The 27259-nt window shown below is 35.9% G+C and overlaps 1 protein-coding gene across 1 annotated transcript in view; it reads left to right on the top strand.

The window, feature by feature from the left end:
• The window catches only part of LOC131154168 (transcriptional repressor ILP1), a 57519-nt gene extending 40450 nt beyond the window's left edge, over positions 1-17069 (top strand). The window contains exon 6 of the mRNA XM_058106745.1: positions 14592-17069. Coding sequence (XP_057962728.1) covers positions 14592-14784 — 193 coding nt within the window. The 3' untranslated portion in view covers positions 14785-17069. The remainder of the gene's footprint in view (positions 1-14591) is intronic.
• Positions 17070-27259: the final 10190 nt, after the last annotated feature.

Here is a 27259-nt window from a genome sequence, read left to right on the forward strand (position 1 = left end):
TTCTGTCGTGTAATATTAAGCCCAAGGGCTAGATCGTCTGCTCAGGGAATGCGTTTTAATCTCAGATTTTAAGTTTCTCCAATCGAAAACAAAAAGGTTACTGAACTTGGTTCAGATTCGGTATTTTCAAAATTGTGGAGACTCAAATTAAATACACACGCAAATTAAAGTCCTAAAACTAGCATGCATGGAATTAAATAGCAACAATGGAAACCCTAGTCTACTTAAGGAAACACCAAAACACGCGTTAATTAAAAATGACAACCTAGAATATGGAATGAAAAATATGCAATGGAAACTTAATCAGATTTAACACACACACACTAAAAATTGGATCTTTAACCGAGCAATAACTCAACCACAATCATAATTTAAACACGAAACAAACAAAAATTTAACACATAAACGATAACAAAAGAAATATTAAAAACACGAGAAATCAAACCAGACTTAATTAAAAAACCTAAATTAAAACTTCCCCTAATTAGATAAACAAATAAATAATTTTAACAAGAATTAAACACTTGACAATGTCTAACTTAAAAAGAAATTTCAAATAACATTAAAAAAAAAACTAAACTTTATTCAGTATTTAAAGACTAAACAAAAATAAATAAAAGTGAGAGAGCAAGAAAGAAAAAAAGAAAACAGAGAGATAAAGAGAGAGAATGCAGAGAGCCATGGCAAAGTGGTTTGGCCGTGGAAGCTGGTTGCTGGTATGGAGTTGCTGGACGAGAGTCTACTGGAACAGGGCTGTGGAAGAGTTTTGTGGCAGAGGAGAGGAGCACTGGTGGTAGACTGCAACGTGGAGAGGCCTCGGGCTGTGCTGGTATGGCAGCAACAAGGAAGTCCGGCGGAGAAGGCTGTGATGCTTGGGTGCTGCTGCTGGGGTTCGTGGTGCTTGGGAGGCTCGTGTGTGGAGCAGCTGCTGGAGAGGGCTCACGGATTGTAGAGAAACAGAGTAAGAGGGGAGGAAGAGTTGAGGGGAGGAAAAGAGACTCAGTTGGCTGGTGTCGTGCTGCAAGAAAACAGAGGAGAGTTCAAGGGAGAGAGGGGAAGGTAACTGGGATAGAGAGGAAGAGAGAGTGATAAGAGAAAAACAAAACCAGAGAAGGAGAAAGTGAGAAAGGAGAGAAGCTAAGGGAAAGAGAGATAGCAAAAAGAAGAAGAAGAAGAAGAAGAAGGAGAAGAGGAAGAGAAGGAGAGAATGGGGAGCCCTCTGGTTGCCTGCGCAGGGGGAGGAAGAGAAGGGAATTTAAAGGATAGGGGGGAGAAGCCCTAGACCCGGCACTGGATCCACGACCCATTTAGAAGACTCGACCCGGCCATGCATGGCCGGGTCACATCAAAGGAAACTAATTGTATTTTATTATTATTATTATTTTCTTCATTTTTGTTCTCCTTGTTCACATCCAAGTTTGACCCTTCTGGAGCCTGTTTCGCCCGAAACTCAAAACACGAAAGTTGTAGATAATCATTTCCTATTTTTATAGAAATTTGAATCGTCTCGATCGGAGCTCGTACGGAGAAGTTATGCACGAAATACAAACATGTGTCGGTTTTGATTCCTGGAAATTTTCCTGCGGTAAAATATTACCAAAAATTCATAAATTGCACAATAAAACTCAAGAATGATAATTTTGGTACTTTATTAATATATTGGACAAATTTGGACATTTAATTAAAAATATACGCCGTAAAGACCGGATTAAAGTGCCCAATTACGCAGTTTTGACACGTAATCAGAAGGTCAACCCTAATGGTTCTGTGGCTCATCTAAAGGCTCATCTTGTTGCTAAGGAATACACTTAGGTGTATGGTTTGGATTATTCTAATACCTTTTCTTTGGTTGCCAAACTTACATCAGTACGTTTGTTCATCTCCTTGGCTACTACTTGTCATTGACCTTTGCATCAGTTAGATGTAAAAAATTCCTTCTTGCATGGTGACCTTGTGGAGGAGGTTTATATGGAGCAGCCACCTGTGTTTGTTACTCGAGGGGAGTTAGGCTTAGTGTGTTGGCTCAAGAAGGCTTTATATGGTTTAAAACAGTCTCCTAGAGCATGGTTTGGTCATTTCAGTGCTGTAGTACTTGAGTTTGGTCCTCGACGGTGTGCTGTGGATCATTTCATATTTTATCGTCATACATCATCGGGTAGGATCCTTCTTGTTGTTTATGTGGATGATATTATTATTATAGGTGATGATGATAAAGGTATTTAGAGTCTCAAACTTTTTCTATAGACTAAGTTTCTGACCAAAGATTTGGGACCGATGAAATACTTGGGTAAAAAAGTGTCGAGATCTTGTATTGGAACTATTGTGTCACAAAGAAGTATGTTCTTGATTTGTTAGATGAAACTGGTTTTTTTAGGATCTAAACCGGTTGATACACCCATGAATCCTAACAGCAAGTTTGTGTTGGATATGAGTGATTTGCTACCTAATCCTAGACGATATCAGAGACTTGTTGGAAAGTTGAATTATCTCATAGTTACTTAGTCGGATATATCTTTTGTAACAAGTGTTGTGAGTCAATTTCTAGATTCTTTGAGGACAAGTCATTGGGACGCAATAATTCGCATCTTAAGATATCTCAGAGGTGTACTTGGGAGAGGTCTTTTATATCGTGATCGGGGTCACACTTGTGTCCATGGATATATAGATGCAGATTGGGCTGGATCACCTTCCGATCGGAGATCCACTACCGATTATTGTATCGTGGTTGGTGGTAAATTGGTTCCTTGGAAAAGTAAGAAACAAACTGTGGCGGCAAGGTCAAGTGCTGAATCAAAATATAGAGTTGTGACTCACACTAGTGAATTTGTCTGGTTGAAGAACATGTTGGAAGAATTGGGTTTTCCGCATTCTCAGCCTATGAATTTGATGTGTGATAATCAAGCTGGTCTTCATATTGCCTCCAACCTGGTCTTTCATGAGTAGACAAAGCACATTGAAGTTGATTGCCACTTTGTTCAGGAGAAACTTGTGTAGAAGCTCATTACAACTGCTTATGTGAAGTTGGACATGCAGCTTGCTGATTTGTTTACCAAAGCGTTGGGGGTTGCTCTTGTTAGATTCATTTGTGACAAGCTAGGAGCTTATAACATTTATGTTCCAGCTTGATGGGGAGTGTTAGAGGTTATATATGTCTTTTAATATTATTATTGAGTGTGTTAGTATGTTAATTAGTGAGAGTTAGTGAGGGTATTATTGTCACTATAATGTATTTATATTTGTATTATAAATAGAGGGGGAGACCTATCATCAAGTTGGGTCATTCATTTTTAATCAAATCTTAACAAATGCTAATTATTTTCTAATGTGAATTTGGCTAATTGATGTGTAATTAGAGTTTTTACATGGAACTTATTTGTATAAAGTGCATAAATGATGCCTATATTTGATTTTAAACTAAAATTATCTTTGCATTTTTCATTGAAAAGGAAAAATCGTGGCTAGACATGCATATATAAGAGTGCGCGCGCGCGCGCGTATCTAGAGAGAGAGAGAGAGAGAGAGAGAGAGCCCACGCGGAGTATAGCTCATAGAGGGAGGGAAAGAGGGGGGGTGGAACAAGCAAATAAAAAAATTCACTTCGAATTCTAGTGCACCACTAAGGGCTTTGGCATAACCCTTGCGGAGTATAGCTCACATCCAAACATCTGATTGGGGAATGGGGCAACGCCCATGGGATTTTACATTAGTTAACATATTTCGATTATGTTGTACGAAATTGCAATATTGCCATGTTGGTATCATGTCATATTTGTGCGCCATGTTAGTACCTTTGCTTCTTAGTCTCCCATTTAGTGATTGGGAGCTCCCACTCAATGCTAAAGGTTTTGTTGTGCATTTTACAACAACAAGAAGAAGCTTTAAGTCCCACTAGGTGGGGTTGGTTACATGAATCCTTTTCCACCAATTCACCTTATTGTGAGCATTTGCTTTACTAGATTAAGTGCTATTAAATCCTTCCTCACTAGAGTCACTACCTCTTTTCAAGTTATTTTATTATCCCTTTTCATGCCATAAACAATATTAACCCACTCCTCCACCTAGGTGCGCTACTAAGCTTGCTTTTCAAATGTCAAAACATAAGCTGCCCCTCCCTTATCTTATCTTCGACTAGTTCTATGCCTAGATTATTGCGTACATGCTTGTTCCTTAATTTATCTTTTAATGTTATGCCACCCATCCACCTTAATATTCACATTTCAAAAACTTTTACTTTTTGTGCATGTTATTTCTTAGTTGCCCAACATTCTGAACCATAAAACATAGTTGGCCTTATAGTCATATTGTAGAACTTTCCTTTTAATTTTAAGGATATTCTATGATCATACAACATGCCTGACACACTCTTTCATTTTATGCAACTTGCTTTAAGTCTATGTATTATATCCTCTTCATTTTTTTTTTTCTTTCGCTTGCATAATAGATCCAAGATATCGAAATCTATTAGTGTTATTAATTTCTTGATTATGATGTTTAATCTTCTTTCTATCACAAATATTATTGAAATTACATTTCCTACTTATCCTAAAACTTTAGACTCTAAAGTGATTCTCCAAAGTTCTAACTTAGATTCCACTTCTATCTTACTTTCATCAATCAAGACAATATCATCTGCAAACAACATACACCAAGGGATCTCGTTTTGGATATTCTTAGTGAGTTTATATACTAAAGTAAAAAGATAAGGACTCAAAGTAGAACCTTGATGTATACCTATTGTGATTGGAAATTCTCTAGATTCCCTTTCAACAATCCTAACACTAGTCATTACTTTATCATACATGTCCTTAATGACCTTAGTATATCTACTTCATACTCCCTTCTTTATTAAGACTCACTAAAGAACTTCCTTAGGTATTCTATTATATGGTTTCTCAAGGTCAATAAAAACCATGTGCAAGTCCCTTTTCTTTTCCTTAACTTTTCCATTGATCTTATTAAAGGATAAATAGCTTCTGTTGCCGATCTCTCTAGCATAAAACAAAATTGATTCTTTGAAACCCCCATTTCTAGTCTTATTCTTTGTTCAATTGCCCTTTCCAAAGTTCAGTTGTATGACTCATAATCTTAATTCCACAATAGTTATTACAATTTTGAATATCGTATTTGCTTTTGTATAAAGGTATTAATGTGCTTTTCTTCCATTCCTTCGGCATTTTCTTGGTTCTTAGAATAATGTTGAATAGATTAGGCAACTTTATTCTTCCATTATCTCGTAAAAATTTTCAAACCTCAATTGGTATGTTATCAAGTCTTATAGATGTCATCATTTGTCACTTCCAAGTTCTATCTTTTATTTTGGTTTTCATTAAACAGCTTATCAAAATATTTTCGCCACCTCTCCTTTTATGTGTTCTTCTCTAGTTAAGATATTATCATTCTTGTCCTTTATACATTTTACATTAACTAAATCTTTGCATTTTCTTTTTCTAGATGTAGCAAGTTTATAAATGTCAATTTTTCCTTCTTTTGTATCTAGTTTATTTTATAAAGTATCATAAGCTCTATGTTTAGCTTTACTAGTGGTCTTCTTTTTCATTTTTTCTTGCTTATTTATACGTTTTAAGGTTTTCTATATTTCTACAACTTTGCTATATTTTATGTCGGTTTCTTTTTGTGTTAATGACTCTTTGGACTTCTTGATCCCACCACCAACTTTCTTTACTATCCAAGTATCTTCTTTTGGACTCACCTAAAATCTCTTTTGCTATCTTTATGATAGAGTTAGCCATCTTATTTCAAGTAGTATTGGCATCTGCCTTACATGCTATTGTCCAATCACATTCTTTGATCTTTTATTTATTATTTATTTTATTTTTTTAAAATGCAATCTTTATTGATATACTCTCACTTTTGGCGGAGGAATACCGTGGTTACAAGACAAGCATTAGGAGATTACAAAGGCTGTACCCAGTGCACAAGGCTCCCACTTTGAGTGGGGTCTGGGAGAGGTAGATGTCGGCAAGCCTTACCCCCATTTTTGGAGAGGCCGCTCCCAAGTCTCGAACCTGAGACCACCTGCACCGAGGCGGAGGCACTTGCCATCGCACCAAGGCATGACCTCCATTGGGAGATTACAGATAAAGAAATTGAAGTCTTCCCAAAAACAACACCAACAACCATCCAAACCAGGACTACAAATCTAAACAATGCTAATTAAGAAACAAATCTAAAAAGGCCTATTAAAAAATAATAATAAAATAAAATAAAATAAAATAAAAAAATAAAAAAATAAAAAAATCTAAACCCATAAAAAAAATAAAATTGAGAGACTGAGCTAATGACGAAAGGAAGTGAGACCCAACCTATCCATCCAAATGATACCTTTTAGAGCACGTGATAAAAGATGATGTTGTTCGTAGATGACATTGTTTTTCATTTCTCATTTTCTAGCGAGAAAATTAGTTGCACTATTGCCTTACCTATATTGATGGATCACCATGAAGTTCACTCCTTCTAGCTCTGTCACGAGGTCCTCCCAAAAATCCCAAAGATACCACAAGGTACATCTATCTTTTTGAAGTCAATCAACAACAATTCGCAAGTCACTTTCAATAATCACATTAAAATAATGAAGTCGTTTGTATAAATGAATTCCTTCCAGAATTGCTTTTAATTCCGCACTATTGTTCGTATCATTGCCAAAATAGCTTGAAAAAGCCGCTTTCACCATGCCATGGCAGTCCCGAATAATTCCTCCACCTCCTGAAGTACCCGGATTGCCCCTACAGCTCCCATCACAATTAAGTTTTATCCACCTTGTTGGGGGTTTAACGCACAAAATAATTTTTCCAAGCTTGGCGCAAACTCCCTGATGCTGAATTTGAAACTCCTTCAAAATCGTAATGTTCGACATCTTCAATTTTCTAAAAGAATTATAGCTCTCAGCTAAATAACTAACCTATTATTGAACACTTCTCCACGTCTGATCCACGCTTTGATAAACTCCTTCCATTCTCGCTTTGCATCTTTGATTCCAGAGGAACCACGTAATCAAAAATGGAATTAGTCCGATTAAAATATCTTTAATAGACGATTTTCAAGCATAGTGGAACTAGTTTGCAGTTCTGTCTTTTCAGGGAAGGAACCATTGGAAAGGAATCCCCAACACTACACTAGCTCAATGCCAAACCTCTGAAGCCACCTTGCCTAAAGAAAAAATGTGATCAGTGTTTTCCTGACTTCTCTGCATGCAGCAATCACAAGCCAAAGCCATCGATATTCCTTTGGCCTGAATTCTATCATCTACTGCCAAGCATCTGAACCAGGCTTTTCATAAATACATTGAGATTCTTCTAGGCAATAAAGAATGTCAAAACAGTCATTCAACTCAAAATTATCACTTCTGCTCCTCATTGCCTCCCATGCCGTTTTTGTAGAGAAATTACCGTCAGGGGTAGGCTTTCAGATGAATATATCCTAACCACTTTTACCAGCTGACACATTTTGCAAGATTTCCCTTGTTCTGTTGGCCCTAAGCAATTCCAGTAATAAATCAGAGTTCCAGTTGTTATTCAGCCAGCAATCCTTAATACACAACTTCTTGTTCGAAATATCCTCAGTGCGCACAACTAACGGGCCTGATGTAAGCTACCTATCGAACCAAAAAGAAGAGTTCTCACCTGACCAAAATTTTAATATTATCCATAACTTCTAGAATGGTGGCCATCATTGATCTCTAGAACCGAGAGTCATTTGGTGTCCCCTTTCTTATTAATAAATGATCATTTTTGCAATATTTAGCCTTGAAAAAACCTAATCATAGATTGTTAGAAGTGAGCAATCTGAAGGCAAATTTCATGAAGAGATTTTTGGACTTCTTTAAGATCTCTCAAGCTCATGCCCCCTTCCGAGGTAGGTTTACAAATTTTCCCCCAAGAGCGCCAATGAATCTTCCTTTTACCTTCCACCTCTCCCCTTAAAAAATTAGCAAGAAGAGAGTTGATGCGAGAAAATGTGACCTGCGAAACATTAATAACTTGTATAGGCATGCTAGACAACACGTTTTAATAAAATCAATCTTCCACCTTGCGAGAGCAACTTAAATTTTCACATTGCAATTTTCTTCTTTATCTTCTCTACAAGAGGCTCTAAGATTGTGGAAGACAATTTTCCAGAAAGCAAAGGCGCACCCAAATACGTAACTGAGAATTTACCTTCCATGAAACCTGTGATTCTCAATAAACCACATTTCCGAGTAGGAGTAATGTATTTCGAAAGGAATAATGCATACTTTGTCTTGCTAGTTTTTTGACCCGACCACTTCTCATACATTTCTAGAGTGTAAACCAAATTTCTAATAGACCTTTTCCCACCATTTGCAAAAATAAGAATATCATCTGCATAAAGCAAATGCGAAACCAAAGGGGTCCCAATCGGATGATTAAATTGTCCAGTATGACCTATCTCATAGTTTTTCCTAAGCAACCTTGTCAAAACCTCCCCCATTATGATGAATAAATAAGGAGAAAGTGGATCCCCTTGCTGCAAGCCTCTAGTCGATTGAAAAAACCCTTTGAAGGTTCCGTTCATCATAATGGAAAATTACGGGGACTCCACACAATTTTTTATGAGTTTGCAAAACCTCTCAGAGAAGCCAAAAGCCTTAAGATTCCCCAGAAGAAAGTTCCAATTCACTCTGTCATAAGCCTTAGCCATATCTAGTTTTACCATCACATTGCCCCTTCTATCTTTGAATTTTACTATATTTTCTCCCTTCAAGCTCCACCACCTGGAACAACTTTACAATCCTTTCAAGTAACAGGATAGACGATCCCCCTTCCTAGCTAAGAAAAAATCTATTTGGTTTTAATTTTGTCAACTTTTGGAAGTTATTAAGTAGGGGTGAGCATTGGGTCGATTCGGTTAATTAATTGAATTAATTAAAAAATTCCGGTTAAAAATTTCATTAAACAAACCATCCCAAATTCCATATTTAATTGAACTCAAAACCGACCGAACTGAATTTCAGTTAATTGGTTAATTGATTTTAACCGATTTAATATTTTAATATATATAAAATATAGATTTTTAATATATATAAAATATAAATAATATATATAATATATAAAAAATAAATAAAATTTTAGTATATAATATATAAAATATTTTAGTATATAATATATATAATTATTTATTATTAATTTATAGTATTTGGTTAATTTAGTTAACCAAATTATCCGAATCCAAAACTAAACCGAAAATTGAAAACCGAAATTCAACGAAAATGAAAATTAAACCGAACTGGCCAAATTTTTTCAGTTAATTCGGTTTTAACCAAATTATGCTTACCCCTATTATTAAGTGTTCTTATCTTTTATAAAACAAGTATTTAATATAACCAAATTGTTAGACGTGTGAAAATCTAAAATTTTATCACTGATCTCATTTTTATCCCCTAATCCAAGTCTTCCATGAATCCTCTCATAACCTATATTATCATTTACAATGTGTTCATTCAAATATGCTCCTATGAATGTCTCTTTGATGTTGGTGTCCCTTGTAAAATACCATCCATATCTTTCCAAAATTGTCTTTTCAGATTTTCTGCCAAGCCTATTTAGGGAGCATACACACTAATGACATTTACTATCTCCAGGTCTAAAGCTATCTTGCTTTTAATGATCATATCCCTTATTCTTTTAACATCTACTACATTCCCTTTTAGGTCTTTGTCTACAATAATTCCCATCCTGTTTTTATGCTCCTCTTTTCCAATGTATGAAAATTTAAATCATGATTTTTTAATTTCTCACTTTTTTCCCCTACTCATTTTGTCTCTTGAAGGCAAATTAAGTTAATTTTCCTTCTAAACATTGTTCCCACTATTTCCATGCTTTTTCATGAGATATAGATCTGACGATTTTTACGTTGGTTGTCAGCAACCTACCTAACTAATCTAATCTGTTGTGCATTTTTTGATCCAGTATTTCTTAATTGGTCCAACGAACTTTATTTTAGTAAAATGTATTTTCTCTTTATATCTCATATGATACCACTCAAAATAATCGTCCATCTCCACTATCTAATCTAAGAACTAAGATATAATTTTTTATTGTATGTGTGCACATCTGCCATGATCCTTCTAGTGATATCATTTAAATTCTTGTGGTCAGGCCTTGGTGAGTGTGGAAGGTATCTAGGATTATGCTGGTACTCGGCATTGTCAAGATTATCAAAACTACCTCTTCAAACCTAGACTTTAGAAAGGATGCAAGCAAATAAGTACGCAAAAGGTATTCATATGAAAAGAAGAGAGTTGGGGGGGGGGGGGGGGAGCATTTATTTTATTATATTTTTATGCTTAATTTTTTAAAAATGCAAGAAACTTGGGACCAAGCAATTTTACTAATTTCCTAATTATCTAACCTTGAATAAATTGAAAATTTGGGGATGAGCCTTTCACAGGGAATGAGGGGTATGATTATAATTTCTGGCTTTTCCCCGATGATGAACAGTGCTATGATCATTATAGATGTGACTTTAAATTTGCTTTGAAGAAGAGAGGAAGAAGAAGAGATGGGCTGTTGTGTAGAGCGTTGTGTAGGAATTGTGGTTCAATTCAAATTGTCTAAAACTACTTCACTCGCACAACTGCCATATATATGCATCCTATAGTTAATTAAAACACATAATTACTCAATAACCTCTTATTAAAAATATAAAACAGAGTTTTTAGAATTTAAGACATGAATTCTAATCTCCCAAGCCTATGCCTGAAATAATTGTGTTGAACTTGCTGCCTAAGTGGCTGTGACTCTCCATCACGAGGCATACACATAACAGTGGTGTTATGAGCAAGTAAACCAATGCCTTATATAAATACAATGTAAGACACTTGGGGCACAAGGCTTCCATGCCATTGAGGTTATGAGGACAGCACAATGTACGTTCTAGGAATGCTGACACTTCTGGAAGCCTGAAAACTTAAGTGTCAGTGCCTGACATTTGTTGGATACTGACACCTGCTCAATACTCTAACGCATGTAGGAAATTAATTAATTAATTTTTATTTTTGGACACAGCTGAGACACTTTCCGAAACTTTCTGACATGGTGAGGATGTCTCTAAGACACTTGTACTGAAAGGCTGCGTCTTGGTGACCCCTTTTGATTCTACTAACAAAGTCCAAATTTTTTTTTTTGGAGAAGTTGAGTGTCTAAGAGCTAAGAGGTTCTTTCATATCATAGTCGTTGGACCTTGGAGCCCTAGTGCCACTGTGCCAGCCTTGTAGAGCACCATCGGACCACTCAGCCCCTAGAATTCTCCCTACTTTCTAAAGCCATCCCCAATTCGCTGTCCTCTGTTAATCCTTTCTCTTTTTTTTTTCAAATATATATTAATTTTTGATAGCCATGTCTAATGCCCACCATTAGCCATGCCCTTGAGTTGTTTTTTTCGTTGTTGGACCAGTATTCTATAATATTTAGTTGATGATTGTATAGCACCTGACTACTACAGATGCATTTGAGTCCTGGAACCACAGCTCTTCAATGGGATTCAAAATGGCAAGGCTCAAAGACTTTTGGGACATGGAAAAGTATTTTAAGGCTGTTTGTGCCCTTTGTGGTGACCAAGTCACAATGGCATAATTGCTAATTTTGCATGAATGGTGCTTATTTTTCATTTTAAATCAAAATTGCCACAATATTTGTCATCTAAAAGGAAAATACATGCCTATATATATATATATGTATATATATTAAATATATTAACTAATGTAATATATTAAATATATTAACTAATGTATCCTGCGATTTTGTATCCTCATTTGTTTGAAATTGTCGCATCACCGTGTTAGCATCGTGTTGTATCCTTGTTTTGTGTAATATTAGTGCTTCCTAGTACAGTCTTGCCTCCACATTTGGTGAGATTGTTCCCATGACTTGAACTTTTGACCATTGTGGATGTAACATCCTTACCATTGGGTCAAGGCTCATCTTGTAGCCAATTCTTCTTATATGAACAAATATTTATAAGGTCCACATGGAACCACAAAAAGGGATCCCCATTATTGGATTGAAAGTGTAACTTAAATCTTAAGTATTAAATTCAGTTCCCATTCAATTCTAGGTAAAGCCTAGTCAAAACAGTGAAATTAGAGTATCTTTTTGAGAATTAAGGTCAATTTTAAAAGAACTCTAGCTTTGGCTGCATTGATTGGGTGCCACCCATTATCAAATTGGAGTCTAAATTCAAGTAGTAAATAGGATATAAAAAAATTATGTTCCCAACGTAGTCAAGATCCCTTCCTAGTATTGTATGTGGACCCATGGACCTTTGCTTAAAAACATGTTTTTATTTTTGAAGACAATTTATTCCTAATAAGAGTTACATTCATATTATAGAGAAAACTGTATTTAGAAGGTTGATTTGAGATAGGTTGATTTGAACCTAAGAAAAAACAATGTCCATTTGATCTAGAAGTAAATATGAGAATTATAATATTATAAATGCTAAATAAAGAATAAGAAAATCATTCTAGTAGCATCTAAAACTATTATCTAATATCATTAAGATGAATATTAACATAACTTACTAAAATAAATATTAGGAATAAAATCATACACCTAGAAGTACCCTTCTGATAACAAAGGTCTAAATTGCCTAACTATTTGTAATTGGAGGAAACTCATGAATTGATTATTACTTAAATAAGAAGTACTTGATGTAAGAGCACTTAACATTTGGTTGAAAAGAAAAATAAAAATTAATAAAAAAAAATGTTAAACAAAGAAGTATATACTAAAATACATGTAGGATAGGTAAACTCTTCTAACATCTTGTCAAACTACTGTGAAGCTTGTAATTTAAATAAGATAATTGTTAACTTCTTAAATATAAATAGTAGGAATAAGATCACATAAGTACCCTCTAGATAATAAAAGTTAATTTTATTTGAAATTATGAGAAACTCACTAATTGAGCTATAAATATTATAATAAATGAATGACAATTTGTATACCACTATAGCATGTAAAAAAATATTTCAATATTTTGTAGATCAAAAGCATGGCTAATAGACACACGATGGAAAAAAGTTAATACTTTTCCTATAAAATATTTAACTTTATACAATAAATTAATTTCATCTTATCCATCCAAAAAATTTTAAATTAATTCTCATTCACTAATATTTCACTTGTAGCACACTTGTATCATAGAAAAAACTCCAAAATGTTTGTAAAAGTATAAATATATTACATGTTTTTTCTTTAACATCATTTAGACTAATACCCATAAATTTTCCAACACATACCTTTTATATAACAACTTATTATATTTGCACGTATTAAAAAATTGTATGTGCACACCTATTCTAATATCTTATTATATTTATACATATTGTTACTAATTTCATTTGAATTTTTTCATGTTTATAAAGGACTTACATATGATATATTTGTCTAAAATATTACATAATTTTTTCCTTTTAAAAATTTAATTTTTTAAAAAATGTGATATATTAGTATATATGTTATAAATATAAAATAAGTATAATTACAATAAGGTATAAGTATAATTACAATAAGGTATTATCGGTTGGTTTAAAATGTGCATAAACTAGCTAGATATTAACTCTATTATAATTTTATAAAAATAAGGATTAAACTTTTAACTTGTAAATTTAGGTGAACGCAAGTTTAATCTTTCTTAGATTTTGATTTAAACAAAAGTTTTCAGTATTGTGTTATATGTATCATATGTTTTAATTATTGTATCATCACTTAAATGAAGCTGTCATATTTATTTGTATTTGTAAAAACAGACACTCTTTGGACACTTCTCTAACATGCATCCAGTACTTCTAAACAATGCTTCTTAAACATGTCCAAGATTTTAAAAATATATGTTTCATGTATGGCACTTCTCCAATGCTTCTAAGGGCACTTTGATACTTTTTCAAACATTTCTCTAATTGTGGAATGACTTATTTATTTATTGATAAAAAATGAAATTAGAAAAGGAAAAACAACTAAGTTAACAACAAAATGCTAATCTACAACAAACCTTTTGACATTTTAATTGAAGAAAAGATATATATTAGGAATTAAAAAAAATAGAAATAAGAATATACACACACATATGTATATTTATATAATTATATATATAAAACATTTGAAGCCCAAGTACTTGTCATCAGTTGCATGAATACTTTTTTTTTTCCCCCATTTCTCTTGAACAAATGGAGTTTTATTGGTTAAACTTTTGACTATCAACTTTTTTCTGACTGCCTGAACCCATGGTCTTTGCTGTTTTGTGATCTTAAAGTAATCAAGCACTTCTTCCTGCTACATTCATCCCCCCACCCTCTCTTTGTGCCTAAACTACTTTTAATTGATTTCCCCTTACTTCTCTACCCTACCTTTTGTTTTTTCTCCAATATAAACATGATTTCATATTTCAGTGTTTGTTGTTCACCCATCTTAACATTCATTCATCTTGACTGCAGTTTTGTCAGCACATGATCATTTATATGAGTGAAATTTCATATTCCCCCACTTCTGATTTAATGTGATTTTTTTTTCTTATTATTAAATTAGTGTTTTTCATTTGATTTTTTTTTTTCCCAGTCACAAGTTGCAACCGCTGGTAGATTATGTGCTACTACTTGGGAAGACTTTGGAGAGAAAGGGTGCCTCTGGTATGACTGAGAATGAAACTAGTGGACTTGCTCGGCGATTGAAGAAGATGCTTGTTGAGCTCAATGAATATGATAAAGCCAGGGATATATCTAGGACCTTCCATCTCAGGGAGGCACTCTAAAATAGTTCAGGTAGCAAGCTTGTGGTGGTTCTACGTCAAAGAAACTAGGCCATATATATCAATCTGCCTGTGGATTGAAGAAATGCTGGCTAAGCTTGGTGGGCCATGTCCATCAGAAGGAAGCTCTGTAATCTGTGATGCCTTCAAACTGTTTCTGGTGCTATGGGTCTTCTTTTCTGGGAATTCAAGAAATTTTATAAAATTATGGGGTGGTAGTTAGGTGATTATTTGGTTAACTTCTGCCGAGCAATCGATAATGCTTCCTCAATCTGCACTTTTTGTTTGCCTATCAGAAGTTTATAAGCTGCTTCATGGCTGATTGAAGGGAGAGAAATGATAACTAGGTTTCAGCGCTTGTGGATACCCCCCTTGAGAACCTTGAATCGTTGATTACAGATTGTTGAGGAATATTTTCAATGGTCAGGCAAGAAAAGATGAAAGAAAACCAAGTTTGGTTTGTCCAACTTTAGCGCTTAAGTCTTCGGTTGAACAAAGAATGCTGTATGAGTATCCGAATGCTATGGGTTTTCTCTCTTGGGCTGTAAACTTTCTGTGTTGCAACATATGGCTGGGGGAGAATTTCATTAGAAAGATTTGACACAGTCGAGGCTTCTCAGGTGCTGTTCATAAAATCCCATTAGCCCAACTAATGTGGGGTTGAGTGATGGTCCACTATGCATTTATTGTTTTAGAATATTGAGAAGTAGGGTCTGCTGCAGTGCCAAATGAGATGGTCCCTAGCCCAACCTCTAGATATCATTACTCCTGACTTGTCAGATTTGGAGTTGCAACGGTAAATCAGCAGTATCAGTAGCTCATCCTTTGGCTTAATTGAATAGCTTAGAGAATATTCTCAAGGAAGGTGTGTCTATCCTGGAAGTCAGATTCATTGGGGGAGAAAGGTGTTCACCTCTGTAGACAAGGGCTGGATACTGTTGATGTAGAGCCACAGCATCCATAAGTGGTCTTCTATATAGATTTTGTTGGATGGGTTGCTTTGATTCTGCTTCATGCATGAATTCCTGGTTGTTTCATAGAAGTTTAAAAGAAATGAGGGGGAATTTTATCTTAGTTGATGATGGTAATGGGAGGAAATTAAGGCTTTACGGAGCATGGAATTCTAAAAGCTACCAACTACTCTGATCTGATTAGTGGCTGTCTGAACGTGGTAGTTTAACAATGGAACAGCCCTCCTCCCAAATCTGGTGTAAGAGGGGAGTTGAGTGGAGACGGCTCACATTGGACCACCTACTCCAATGGGAAGTGCATTATAATTGTTGCAAGAGCAGAGGGGTGATTGAAAATTCATGTGTCGATCAGTGTGGAATGGTAAGTTTGAATATAAATTCAAATGGAAGAGCAAAAAGTGGACCTGAAAAGCAGACCATCTAAATTATGGCTGAAGCCCATCTTCCTCAAAACGGAGAGGCCTACCTGAAATTCGAGACCATGGCATGTTGCTAGTATCCTCTCAACTTATCCTGAAGAAGTTGACATCCAGCATTGCAATGATATTTCTGAAGACCAGGAGAATCTAATTGACTAAAATTTTATCTGATGAGGTGTCGGAATCTTGCTTTGAATCAGGTTAAAAACATATGAGAGAAGAAAGGGGATGCTTTGCAGTTTCAAAAAGCACATCCAATGACTTCTTGAGGAAACAATATGAAGAAGAAAATCAAGAGGTGCAAATATAGTCGTGAACCAAACTTAGGTTCATGTGGGATATCGAGATTAGAAGCAGACTTATTTAGAAGCCAGTTGCACGTGGAAGTTGTGAAAGATATCGGGATTATCATTTTCTGGGAAATTAATCTCAGGTGGGACAGGCGGGACAATCTTCTTGGGCGATATGGAGATTAGAGATTGGAATTCTAGGGATGTTCTCTTAATGGGATCTTGGGCTCTACAAGTCCCTTGCAATCAGTTGTGCAGTGTCTCGGTTGGTATCTCAGTTTGGAATATTAGAGGGTGGGCAAGAGTGAGAAGGGCTATCAGAAATTTGGCTTGTAAGAAAATCCAGATTTTGTTGCTGCACTGAACTGGAACATGAAAAGGTTGAAGAAAATGATTTGTTGCAAAGTTGATGGAGGTAGCTTCGGTGTGGCAGTAGGCAGTCGCTTGAGGGATCTCTTTGATGTATGCCATGGCTTGGTTTGCCTAAGAGAATGTAGTCGAGTTAAAAATTTTTGTCTTAAATCTAGAACACGTAGAAATCATGTAGGTGATTCGATTTTATTCTACTCCTATAATCCAAAGGCTCACATTGTGGTTTGTTTCCAACATTTTCTATTGTTTGCCAGCAAACATTTATGCTCCAATGGACACAAGAAGATTGCTGTGGGATGCTTGAACTAGGATGAAAGCGCAATTGAAAACATTCTTTGGAGCTTTAAGCGGGGATCAAGGGTGGATTTGGATTTGGATTAGAATTTTGAGGCCCAAAATTAGCAATTTGATTTGTGAAGACGTAAAAATGCATGTTTTAGAAATAAAATATGGTAAATAAAATGCATGAATGACCAGTGTCTGGAGCGTAAGTTGTAATTGTTAACGGATAAAAAATTGAAATTGTAACGGAGAGCACAATATTACATAAATTTGGAAGGTTAACATCTCTATTGTTCCTTCTCTTAAATTTACATATTTTGTGTCAAGGTATGTAATTTGTATCAAACAATGTCTAGAAATTATTCTATATTAATGCAAGATAACTATTGTAACTATCGTAGTTGGATATTATTTAATTAATTTAATGAACAATCACTTACAAAATAAATGAACCTTAGTACAGTATTGAACATAAGTACATGCTACTGCAATGCTGGTGTCTTGCTTAAGACACACATGTTTAGCATTGAAAGTTTAAAATTGTTTGGTAATTTGCCTCTGCCATTTTTTAAATTTGGAAATACTGGTGTACGAGGCGGGGCCCTCTGCCATTCTTTAAATTATTACAGGATTAGTTTGTTAAATGCACGAGTTTCTCACCTTAACAATGCCAAAAGACTCCATAATGCAAAGCAAAGAAAAAAAGAAAAAGGAAAAAGAAAAGAATCCTGCTTCGCTTCTTGTTGGTAGTTGTTGAACACGTACTGTACAATTTATTAGATCTCACATTATCATTTGGGTGTGAGAAATACAAGTAATGGATGAAAACAACATAAACATCACCGACATATGATCTCGGCGTGGCCCAAACAATTGTTTAAACATATATAAAACCCTCACGAAATAATTAACTTGCGTACATGCGTGGTCCTGCTTTGGATGCCACGCCTGCACATCGTTTTATGCTATGCTGTCATATCTTTTGTTTTATTTAATTAATTTATTGACAAATTATTGTTGAAGAAACAATAATCTGGTCGTCAACATGCAACCACTTTAGAAAACCTAACCATTCCATGGCCCATTCACACCATATGTACATATATTTCCTTCAAGATTCTATCTGCTTAATTAGTTTAGAAGAGAGTTCCTCATCATTTTTTTTTTTTTTTTTCGTTTGACATTAGAATACTGTTTCTAGCACTTTGCATACTTCATCAGATCTCCAAAAGAAGAAAACCATATGATATTTTACTCCCAGTTTGTGGAGATTTGCATAAACTCTTTTATGGATCTCTTTAGCGGTTGAGCGATTATAGATTTGCATAAACTCTTTTATACATCCGTTTACTGGTTGAGCAATTGAAGAGGAGGTGATTGCCATCTTCTAGACTAGCCCCACAAAGCTCTGCATAGGATAATAAAGATTTTGCCCCATGTTGACAACTTTTGACAACGTTTTTTTTTTTGGTAAAAGAGGGCGGCACCTACTAGCTTTATTAGAAAACCCCTCATGACGGAGGAATATCGTGATTCCAATCTTGAGACTTTAGGACAACAAAAGCAAACTCCAAGACCTTAAAACTAACTTAACCAACATAAACCAAACAAAAAAATTAAGAACTAAACAACTATAAGTGGAAAACAAACAAAACTCCAGAAGATAACACAATAACATCATGAGCGCAAAGAGGGAAAATCCAACAAATCCAATCGAATCATTCTCCTGACTTGCTGAGGAAGATCATTCTGACAACTATATGATCGAGAAATACCAGATTCACCCTGTTTGGCAAAGAAATCTGCACTTTTATTTGCCTTTCTGTAAACATGTTCCACTTTGAACTGTATGCCTCTTAATGCTAGCATAAGCTCTTCCCACAATTCCCATAAGTTCCAAACCGAGCACTTCCTAGAATTTATTCACTGAACCAACAAAGCAGAGTCACATGCAATCTCCACTTGATCAAATCCGAGATCTTTACACAGATTAATCCCTAAAATAATCGCCTTCAATTCAGTCATGTTATTTGTTCCATAACCCAATAATGAGGAAAAAGTTGTTTTAAATAAACTTTTTTCATCTTTTATCATGCTTCCACCACCACAATTACCTGGGTTACCTTTACAGCTCCCATCCACATTCAACTTAACCCAACCTATCCTAGGTTTACACCATCTGACTACACGAGGAAGACGAACCCCCACATTTTTTACTTGAATATCCAAAGCATGAAAGACTGCAATATCCGTGCAAGAAGCAGGTGCACATTTATTTTACTTGTCTGAAATGGATCTCAACCAATATTTAATATCAAACCACACAGTTCTCACCGAATCATGAATTGATTCCATTCTGGCCCTACATCGACGAGTCCAGAGTCTCCAAATGATGAGATTAGGTATAAGACCTACCAAAATGCCTAATTGTGAGACCTGTTTTGCACAACTAAACTAGACATTAACTCTACCTTTCCAAGTACTCGTTGCCATACAACTAACACCCAACGCCACTGCTACTTTTTTCCATACCTCCTAAGCAAAAGATCCTGTGCAAAACACATGGTCTAGAGATTCAATCTTGTCATTTGAACAACAATCACATCGAGAGGCCATGTGAACACCTACTTCTTTAATATGAGTATCAACCGGAAGACAAGAGAACTAAAACTTCCACATACAAATTGACACCCTTTTTGGCAACATAGGATGCCAGATCCATTTTGCAACTGAGAATTCCTCTTTATGCTCCCTTATAATTTCCCAAGGACTTGCCGTGGTGAATTTCACATATGTTGAAGGTTCCCAAATTACTGTATCTGGACCCTCCTTGCAAGAAATAGCAGAGTTCATTACTTCCTCAGCTCGATCTTCACCCAATAGATCCACTAATAAATCAACATTCCACCCATCTCTATCCCAACAATCTCAAGTTCGTAGTTTATGGTTACTGATTTCTTGAACCTTAGCACAAAGGGGACCAGAGGCTAACTAACGGTCAAATCAAAAAGAAGCCGACCCTTCTTTAATTCGAACACGGACATGCTCTAAAACTTCAGGAATCACACGAACAATCGATCTCCAAAATCTGGTTCCTTTATCTAGTTTCATTTCTCTCAAGTGATGTTTCTTATACAAATACTTGAATTTAAAGAATTGAGTCCACAAATTATCCATAGTTAACAATCTCCACACAAACTTCATATGCAATGATTTTTTTACCTCCTCCAAATCCCTAACACCCAAACCACCCTCACAAACAGACTTACATATATTAGACTAGGAACGCCAATTCTTTTTCCTTTTGTCATTTACTTCACTCCAAAAAAAATTCGATAACATAGAATTTATCTTTGTGAAGACAGTATTAGGAATGTCCAATACCGCCAATTGATGAACCACCATTGATGATAATACATGCTTAATTAAAATTAGGCGGGTCCCTTGAGATAAAAGCTTAATTTTCCAACCTGCTATCTTTTTCCTTAATTTATCAACTAGGGGCTCTAAAATACGGGCCATAAGACGTCCTGATACCAAAGGAACACCCAAGTATGTAGCAGGGAAACCTCCTTCCGCAAAGCCAGTCGTCCTTAACAGAGATCTCTTCTGAGCAAAAACAATTCTCTTTAACAAAAAAATACTTGACTTTTCTTTATTTATCAATTAACCAAACCAATCCTCATACTTCTTTAGAGTCTTAATAAGCATTCGAACGGAGCTTCTCTTGCCATTGGCAAAAATAAGAATGTCGTCCTCATAGAGAAGGTGAGATACCAAAGGCGCCCCACGAGGATGATAGTAAGCCCTATCTTATTCTCCATAAAATTTTTCTTTAGAAGACGAGAGAGAACTTCCTATAAAATAATAAATAGATAAGGAGATAGAGGATCTCCTTGGCGAAGCCCTCGAGAAGGTTTAAAGAAACCTTTATAAGTGTCATTCATCATAATGGAGAACCAAGGAGAAGAAACACATTCCGCCACTAAACTGTAGAATCTTCGTGAGAAACCAAAACTTTTCAGAACCAAGTTAAAAAAATTCCAATCGACCCTATCATATGCCTTAGCCATGTCCACTTTGATCATTACATTTCCACCATTAGACTTCTTATGTAGAGAATGAACCATTTCTTGTGCCAAAGAAATATTTTCAAATATACTTCTACGAGAAATGAAAGCTCCCTGTTCCAGAGAAATTAATGCAGACAATAAACCTGTCATCCTTGTAACAATAATTTTTGAAAAATTTTTGTAGATAACTACAAAGACTAATAGGCCTAAACTTGTCAAAACCTTGAGGATTCTGAACTTTTGGGATTAGAACAATGTAAGATGCAGAATAAAATATAGGAAGAGGAGACCTAGCAAAAAAAATCTCTAGCTACATCGATCACGTCTTTTTTTATAATATCCCAACAATCTTGGAAAAAAGCCAAACCAAAACCATCCGGATCTGGGCTACTATTTCTCGGGATAGAAAGAATAGCATCCCTTACCTCTACCTCAGAAGGTTCATGACAAAGATCAATATTCTCGTCTTCGGAAACCATAAGAGATATTATATCAAGAAGGTTAGCTGTTCGGCTGGGGCCTACACCTGTTAAGAAAGCTCGAAAATACCTTACTGAACCCTCATGAATAGCCTCCATAGAATCCAACACTTATCTATTTGGAAGTTTCAATGAATGAATCATAGTCTTTTTCCCTTTTTGGCTCAAAAATGCATGAAAGAACTTTGTATTGTTATCCCTCGCCTCCAACCATTTCTTTTTGGCTAGCTGAGAAATACAAATCACCTCCCTATTTTCCCATGCTTCCAACTCGAGTTTAGTAAGGAAAAAATCTTCCTCCATTTCTAGCGAATACCCTTCCTGAAGCTGAGCCTCTAGAGCCTCCATACTTTCCTCCAATTTTTTAATGTTCTGCTGTACATGTCCAAAAACCTATTTGTTCCAGTTTCGAATTGCAACTTTCGTATGTTTCAATTTACCAGAAAGTCTAACTAAGCCCGAACCATGAGACTCCTCCCTCCAGGCTTCCTCCACGCAAAACTTAAAAAACTGGTGCGTGCTTCACATATTCTGATACCTGAAGGGAGAAGGACCATACCGATGCAGATTTCTATGAAATTGAATAATCAATGGGTTATGATCTGAAGTCCTCCTCCTTTCATACTCAAAATAAATATTTGGAAAAACTTGGAGAAGATTCGAATTATAGAGCACCCTATTCAGTTTTGCCCAACTTCGATACTTACCACTGTGACCATTACACCAAGACATGTTGTTGCCAATACCAACCAAATCCATAAAACCACAATTGTTCAAGCAAGTATTAAATTCCTCCATAGCCAATAACGGCCTCATATGATCACCAATACGTTTTGAATATGAACAGATGATATTAAAATCTCCACTAACCAAGGGAAATCATCCCTCTTTACAAACTCCAAATCATTCTAAAGTTCCCGGCGATCTGTTTGATGACATTGAGCATAAACAAATGAAGTCAAGAAAATCTGATCCACATAACTAAAAATACCCGAAATAACTTGATCAGACATATGTTGTAACTCAAAGTGCACTTCCTCTTCCCAAAACATCTAAATTTTACCCCCCACTGAAGCATTCGCACAAAAATTCAAAAAATTTAGAAAGTCAGCCCATTGCAACATCAGACTTTCATTAGAAAATGGCTCTGAAAGAACCAAAATAGAAGGCGAAAAATTCCTTATTAACTTATGTAAACGATTTTTCGACGTGCCTAAACCCCGCGCGTTCCACATTGGAATTGTATTAATCATAAATCAAGTTTCTTTGGGTGGGTAATAACTCATTGAGACTTCTTTTCAATTTGTCCATTAATATCCTTCAACTTAATAATCGGAACATGTAAATCATCATCCGAACAAAAACCTTTTTCCAGTGGGAGTTTCTTTAAAGTATTTGTCTCCATCTCCCTATCCAATTCACAATTATGTGGAACACACTTGGCCATGAAGGTACACTCTTGTTCCATAATTTCTGTAACCATATTACTAGATGTCATCAACTGATCACGCACTACTATGCCATCTTCCACTATCAGAATATCAGTGTCAGGAGCACCCAAGACTGGTTCAACACTCTCCTCCCTCTGCACAATCTCATACTGATTTGTATTTCGCTGCAAAGTCTCCACTTTAGGCCTTGGATCTTGAGGAACAAACTCCCCCTATTCTATCTCACGTTGCAGAATTGTCTCAACCACTGGAAAAATTTGTGATGTCGTTGCACCGTCTTGAGCCTGAGCCCCCTCTACAGGTTCTTTCACAATGCATGGATCTATCAATTCTCTCTGAACTTCCTTCCCTTTATCCAATTTCTTTACATGCCAAACTTTTTGTCGATTTTCTTGTCTACCATTTTCCGTATCCTTACTTCTATCCCTAATTTTCTGTTTCCTTTCACCCCTCGGCATACCACCTTTGAATGCCCCTGTCTATGACATTTCTCACAATAAAATCCTTACTTTTCATACCTCACTTCCTGCCAAATTTTTCTGATTTTCAGAAACAACATTCGGGAAAACATCCACTCGATCTGCCAATAAATCCACCTCCACACACATTATCGCACCCGTAGCCCTAGTTCGATTAAGCGTAGCATTGTCAGTTCCTAGGTATCGACCAAACCTCGTGGCTAGAATTTGCAAGCAATCAGGCCTGTAAATGTGCATCGGAATACCAAGGAGAAATAACCATTGAGGGGCCAAGGATGGTTCTTGGTTCAGGTTGAAATCCTTTGTCCATCGAAAAAGACAAAACGGAAATCCAGCCAAAATCCTTCCTTCACGAGACCATCCATGAAGAAAATCTTGTTCATTATTCATATGAACCAGTATGTGAAAATCATCCATCAAACTAACATAAGAGATCTCCGAAAGGCCCTACGAATTTATGATATTCAAACGGATAACGTCAATAGATGGTCTAGATCGCAAAAATTTTAAAACCAATGCAAACCAAAAATCTTTTGTCACTTTGTTCTTCTCAGCCTTCGAGAATATAAAACCAATATCTCCATCAACATCAACTGGATATTTCATGGCTAGTTTGAAAAAGGAAGACGATGGGTTAACAACATTAGCATTAGAACGTGATACTACATGGGCATACGACAAAGGTCCCGAACAACCTTTTGAAAGAGGCCCCACTAGTGGAGGATCACCTAGAGGGCTGGTAGGCGCTTCCATTGACTCCTATACAGTAGGCATCTTACTTCAACGAGAATTGAAGAGAGACATACCTGATTTAGAATGATATCGGCAGAAGAAAGCTTGCCGAAATTCAAAGCCCTGGAAAACCAGCAGGCGGCGAAGTGGGTACCGTAGTTGCAGCTGATGACTCTTCTCTCTAGCGAAACTCTCATAGCAGGAGTAGGCTAGGGATTTCTCCTCTGCAAATCTAAAAAATGGCACCATCTGACTCGCTTCTACGAAACCCCAAACAGCACCTAGTCGCCGTCGTCGCAAGGGTTGAGGGTCCCATTGTCGTCGTCGCGAGATCTAGAGTTCCCAAACTCTCCATCGTCTCGCCACCATTGTCACAAGAAAACCTCCTTTGCAAATCCCGAAAACGTCACAGACAACCCTCTGCAACCTTTGCTTCGGTGCTTCTGAGTGGCTCTAGCGACTCGAGCGAGCGAGTGACTAGATCTGGGCAGGCAGACAGTGATGCTGAATCAGCGAAGGGCCGTGGGTTGCAGTCGGCGATGGCGATGGCGACCAAACTCCGTTCGCTATTATTGTAAAATCGGCCTCTCCAGAGGCTATAACGCTGAATTCCACGGGAAATCTAGTGTTCTTCCTTTAGATTGTTTGACTTTTGACAAAGTTAAACCAATCTTTCACCGCCAGCAAAGTCATGAAAATTACTTGTCTGTATTGTACTTGAACCATATGTTGTTTTCCCAATTAACAAGATTTTTACTGCTCTCAAATATAATTCAAGGCTATATAGGAAGAGAATACTCCAGAAGAGTGAGGTCCTAGCGTACAATGTCACCTTTTGTATCGTTAAAGTTGCTATTCAAAGCATCTTGAATTTTCAAAAATTTTACCTTGTGGTAGAAGTCTTAGATTTGAATTTATATAAATTTGTATTTGAAAATAGGATGCAAAAAATAAATTATAGAAAGAATATTGATTAAGATGTGTGTAATACTGCCTTTAGGTAAGATTTTTCCTCTTTAGTACGGTGTAGAAGACTCGTTGGCGTCTACTTCCATGATACAACAATTCTTCTAGTTGGTGTGCACTTACCAATCGGGAGAGAAGAACAACACAACTTGGTTAACCCAAACAGAATGTCAATAACCCCAAGCCTTAAGTCCCACTATGTAGGGGCCGATTACATGAATTCTTTTATGCCAGTACTTCACCCGATTAAGGGTATTTTCCTCGATCTATTAGATTAAAGCCTATTAAATCCTTCTTTACTATCTCATTCCAAGTTATTTTAGATCTACTACTATCTCTTTCATTCCAAAAATAATAACTAACTCACTCCTCCTCACAAGTGCTTTACAAGGTTTGCGTTTTAAATGCTGAAACTATCTAAGCCGCCCCTTTCATATCTTGTCTTCAACTGTTGCTATGCCTAAATTGTTGCGTATATGTTAAATTTTTACTTGATCTTTTAATGTTATACCACTCATCCACCTTAATATTTTCATTTTAGCAACTTTCAATTTTTGTACAAGTTATTTCTTAATTGCCCAACATTTTGAACCATAAAGCATAGCCGACCTTATGACTATTTTATAAAACTTTTCCTTTTAATTTTAAGGATATTCTAAGATCATACAACACACTTGATGCACTCCTCCCAAAATATGCTCTGATATAATAATAATAATAATAATAATACTAATAATAATAATAATAATAATAATAATAATAATAATAATAATAATAATAACAATAACGTCATCACATGACATCTCTAGTACCATACTGTCATGTCCCCATTTTTTTTCTTTTTCATTTTTCATAAAAATCATAAAACATACATTTATAATATTTCAAATATTACATCTGTATCCATCCATTGCCTGCGGAAGCAAAAATAGACCTTTCCAAAACTATACATACTAGAGTACTACCTCCCAACCATTACTATACCATTTCCTAAGCCAGAACTATAACCCAAAAATTACCAAAAATATTTATATACGCCAATTCATATCAGCGCTTACCTTATTTGTAATATTTACACCCCGACTTTGAGCTCTTAGGCTTGCTTTCCTGGTGATTCTGAAATACTGAAATATTTATTGGGGTGAGACACCTCTCAGTATGATGGAATAAATTATTATCAGTGCGTGGCAAAAGAATTTTAGTATAAGCGCTTACCCTATTTGTAATATCTACACCCCGACTCTGAGCTCCTAGGCTTGCTTTCCTGGTGATCCTGAAATGTTGAAATATTTATTAGGGTGAGACACCTCTCAGTAAGATGAAATAAATTATTATCAGTGCACGGAAAAAGAATTTTATTATAAGCATAATAAATCCATTAATTAACTTTAAATGAATAGCATTTATAAACTATATTCACACCTATATAATTGGAAAAACACATATTTTCTTTTCCATTTGTAAAAACTAGCCCATACTTGACCCCATTTATATAAATCTACAAATGACATGATTCGTACATCACCGTAACAATTTCCGTGATCCGTACATATCAAGCCCTTGCTGAGATTGAGGCGTTTCATATCGCCGTCCCCGAATTCAGCAATTCATATCAAGCACTTGCTGAGATTGAGGCGTTTCGTATAGCTATCCCCCAATTCAGAAATTCATATCAAGCACTCGTTGTGATTGAGGCATTTCGTATCGCCATCCCCCAATTCAACAATTCATATCAAGTACTCGCTGAGATTGAGACATTTCGTATCGTCGTCCCCCAATTCAGCAATTCATATCAAGCACTCATTGAGATTGAGGCATTTTGTATCGCCGTCCCCCAATTCAGCAAGCCCTCGGGGCTAAAATCCTGAGAATCGGGGCATTTTGTATCACCGTCTCTCTTTGCCTTTCTCCGCAATTACTTTAACAAACATCAGTATGTCTACAATTTCCAATCATTCACGAGA

Source organism: Malania oleifera, chromosome 4, assembly GCF_029873635.1.
Source record: "Malania oleifera isolate guangnan ecotype guangnan chromosome 4, ASM2987363v1, whole genome shotgun sequence".
In the NCBI taxonomy this organism is placed as follows: domain Eukaryota; kingdom Viridiplantae; phylum Streptophyta; class Magnoliopsida; order Santalales; family Ximeniaceae; genus Malania; species Malania oleifera.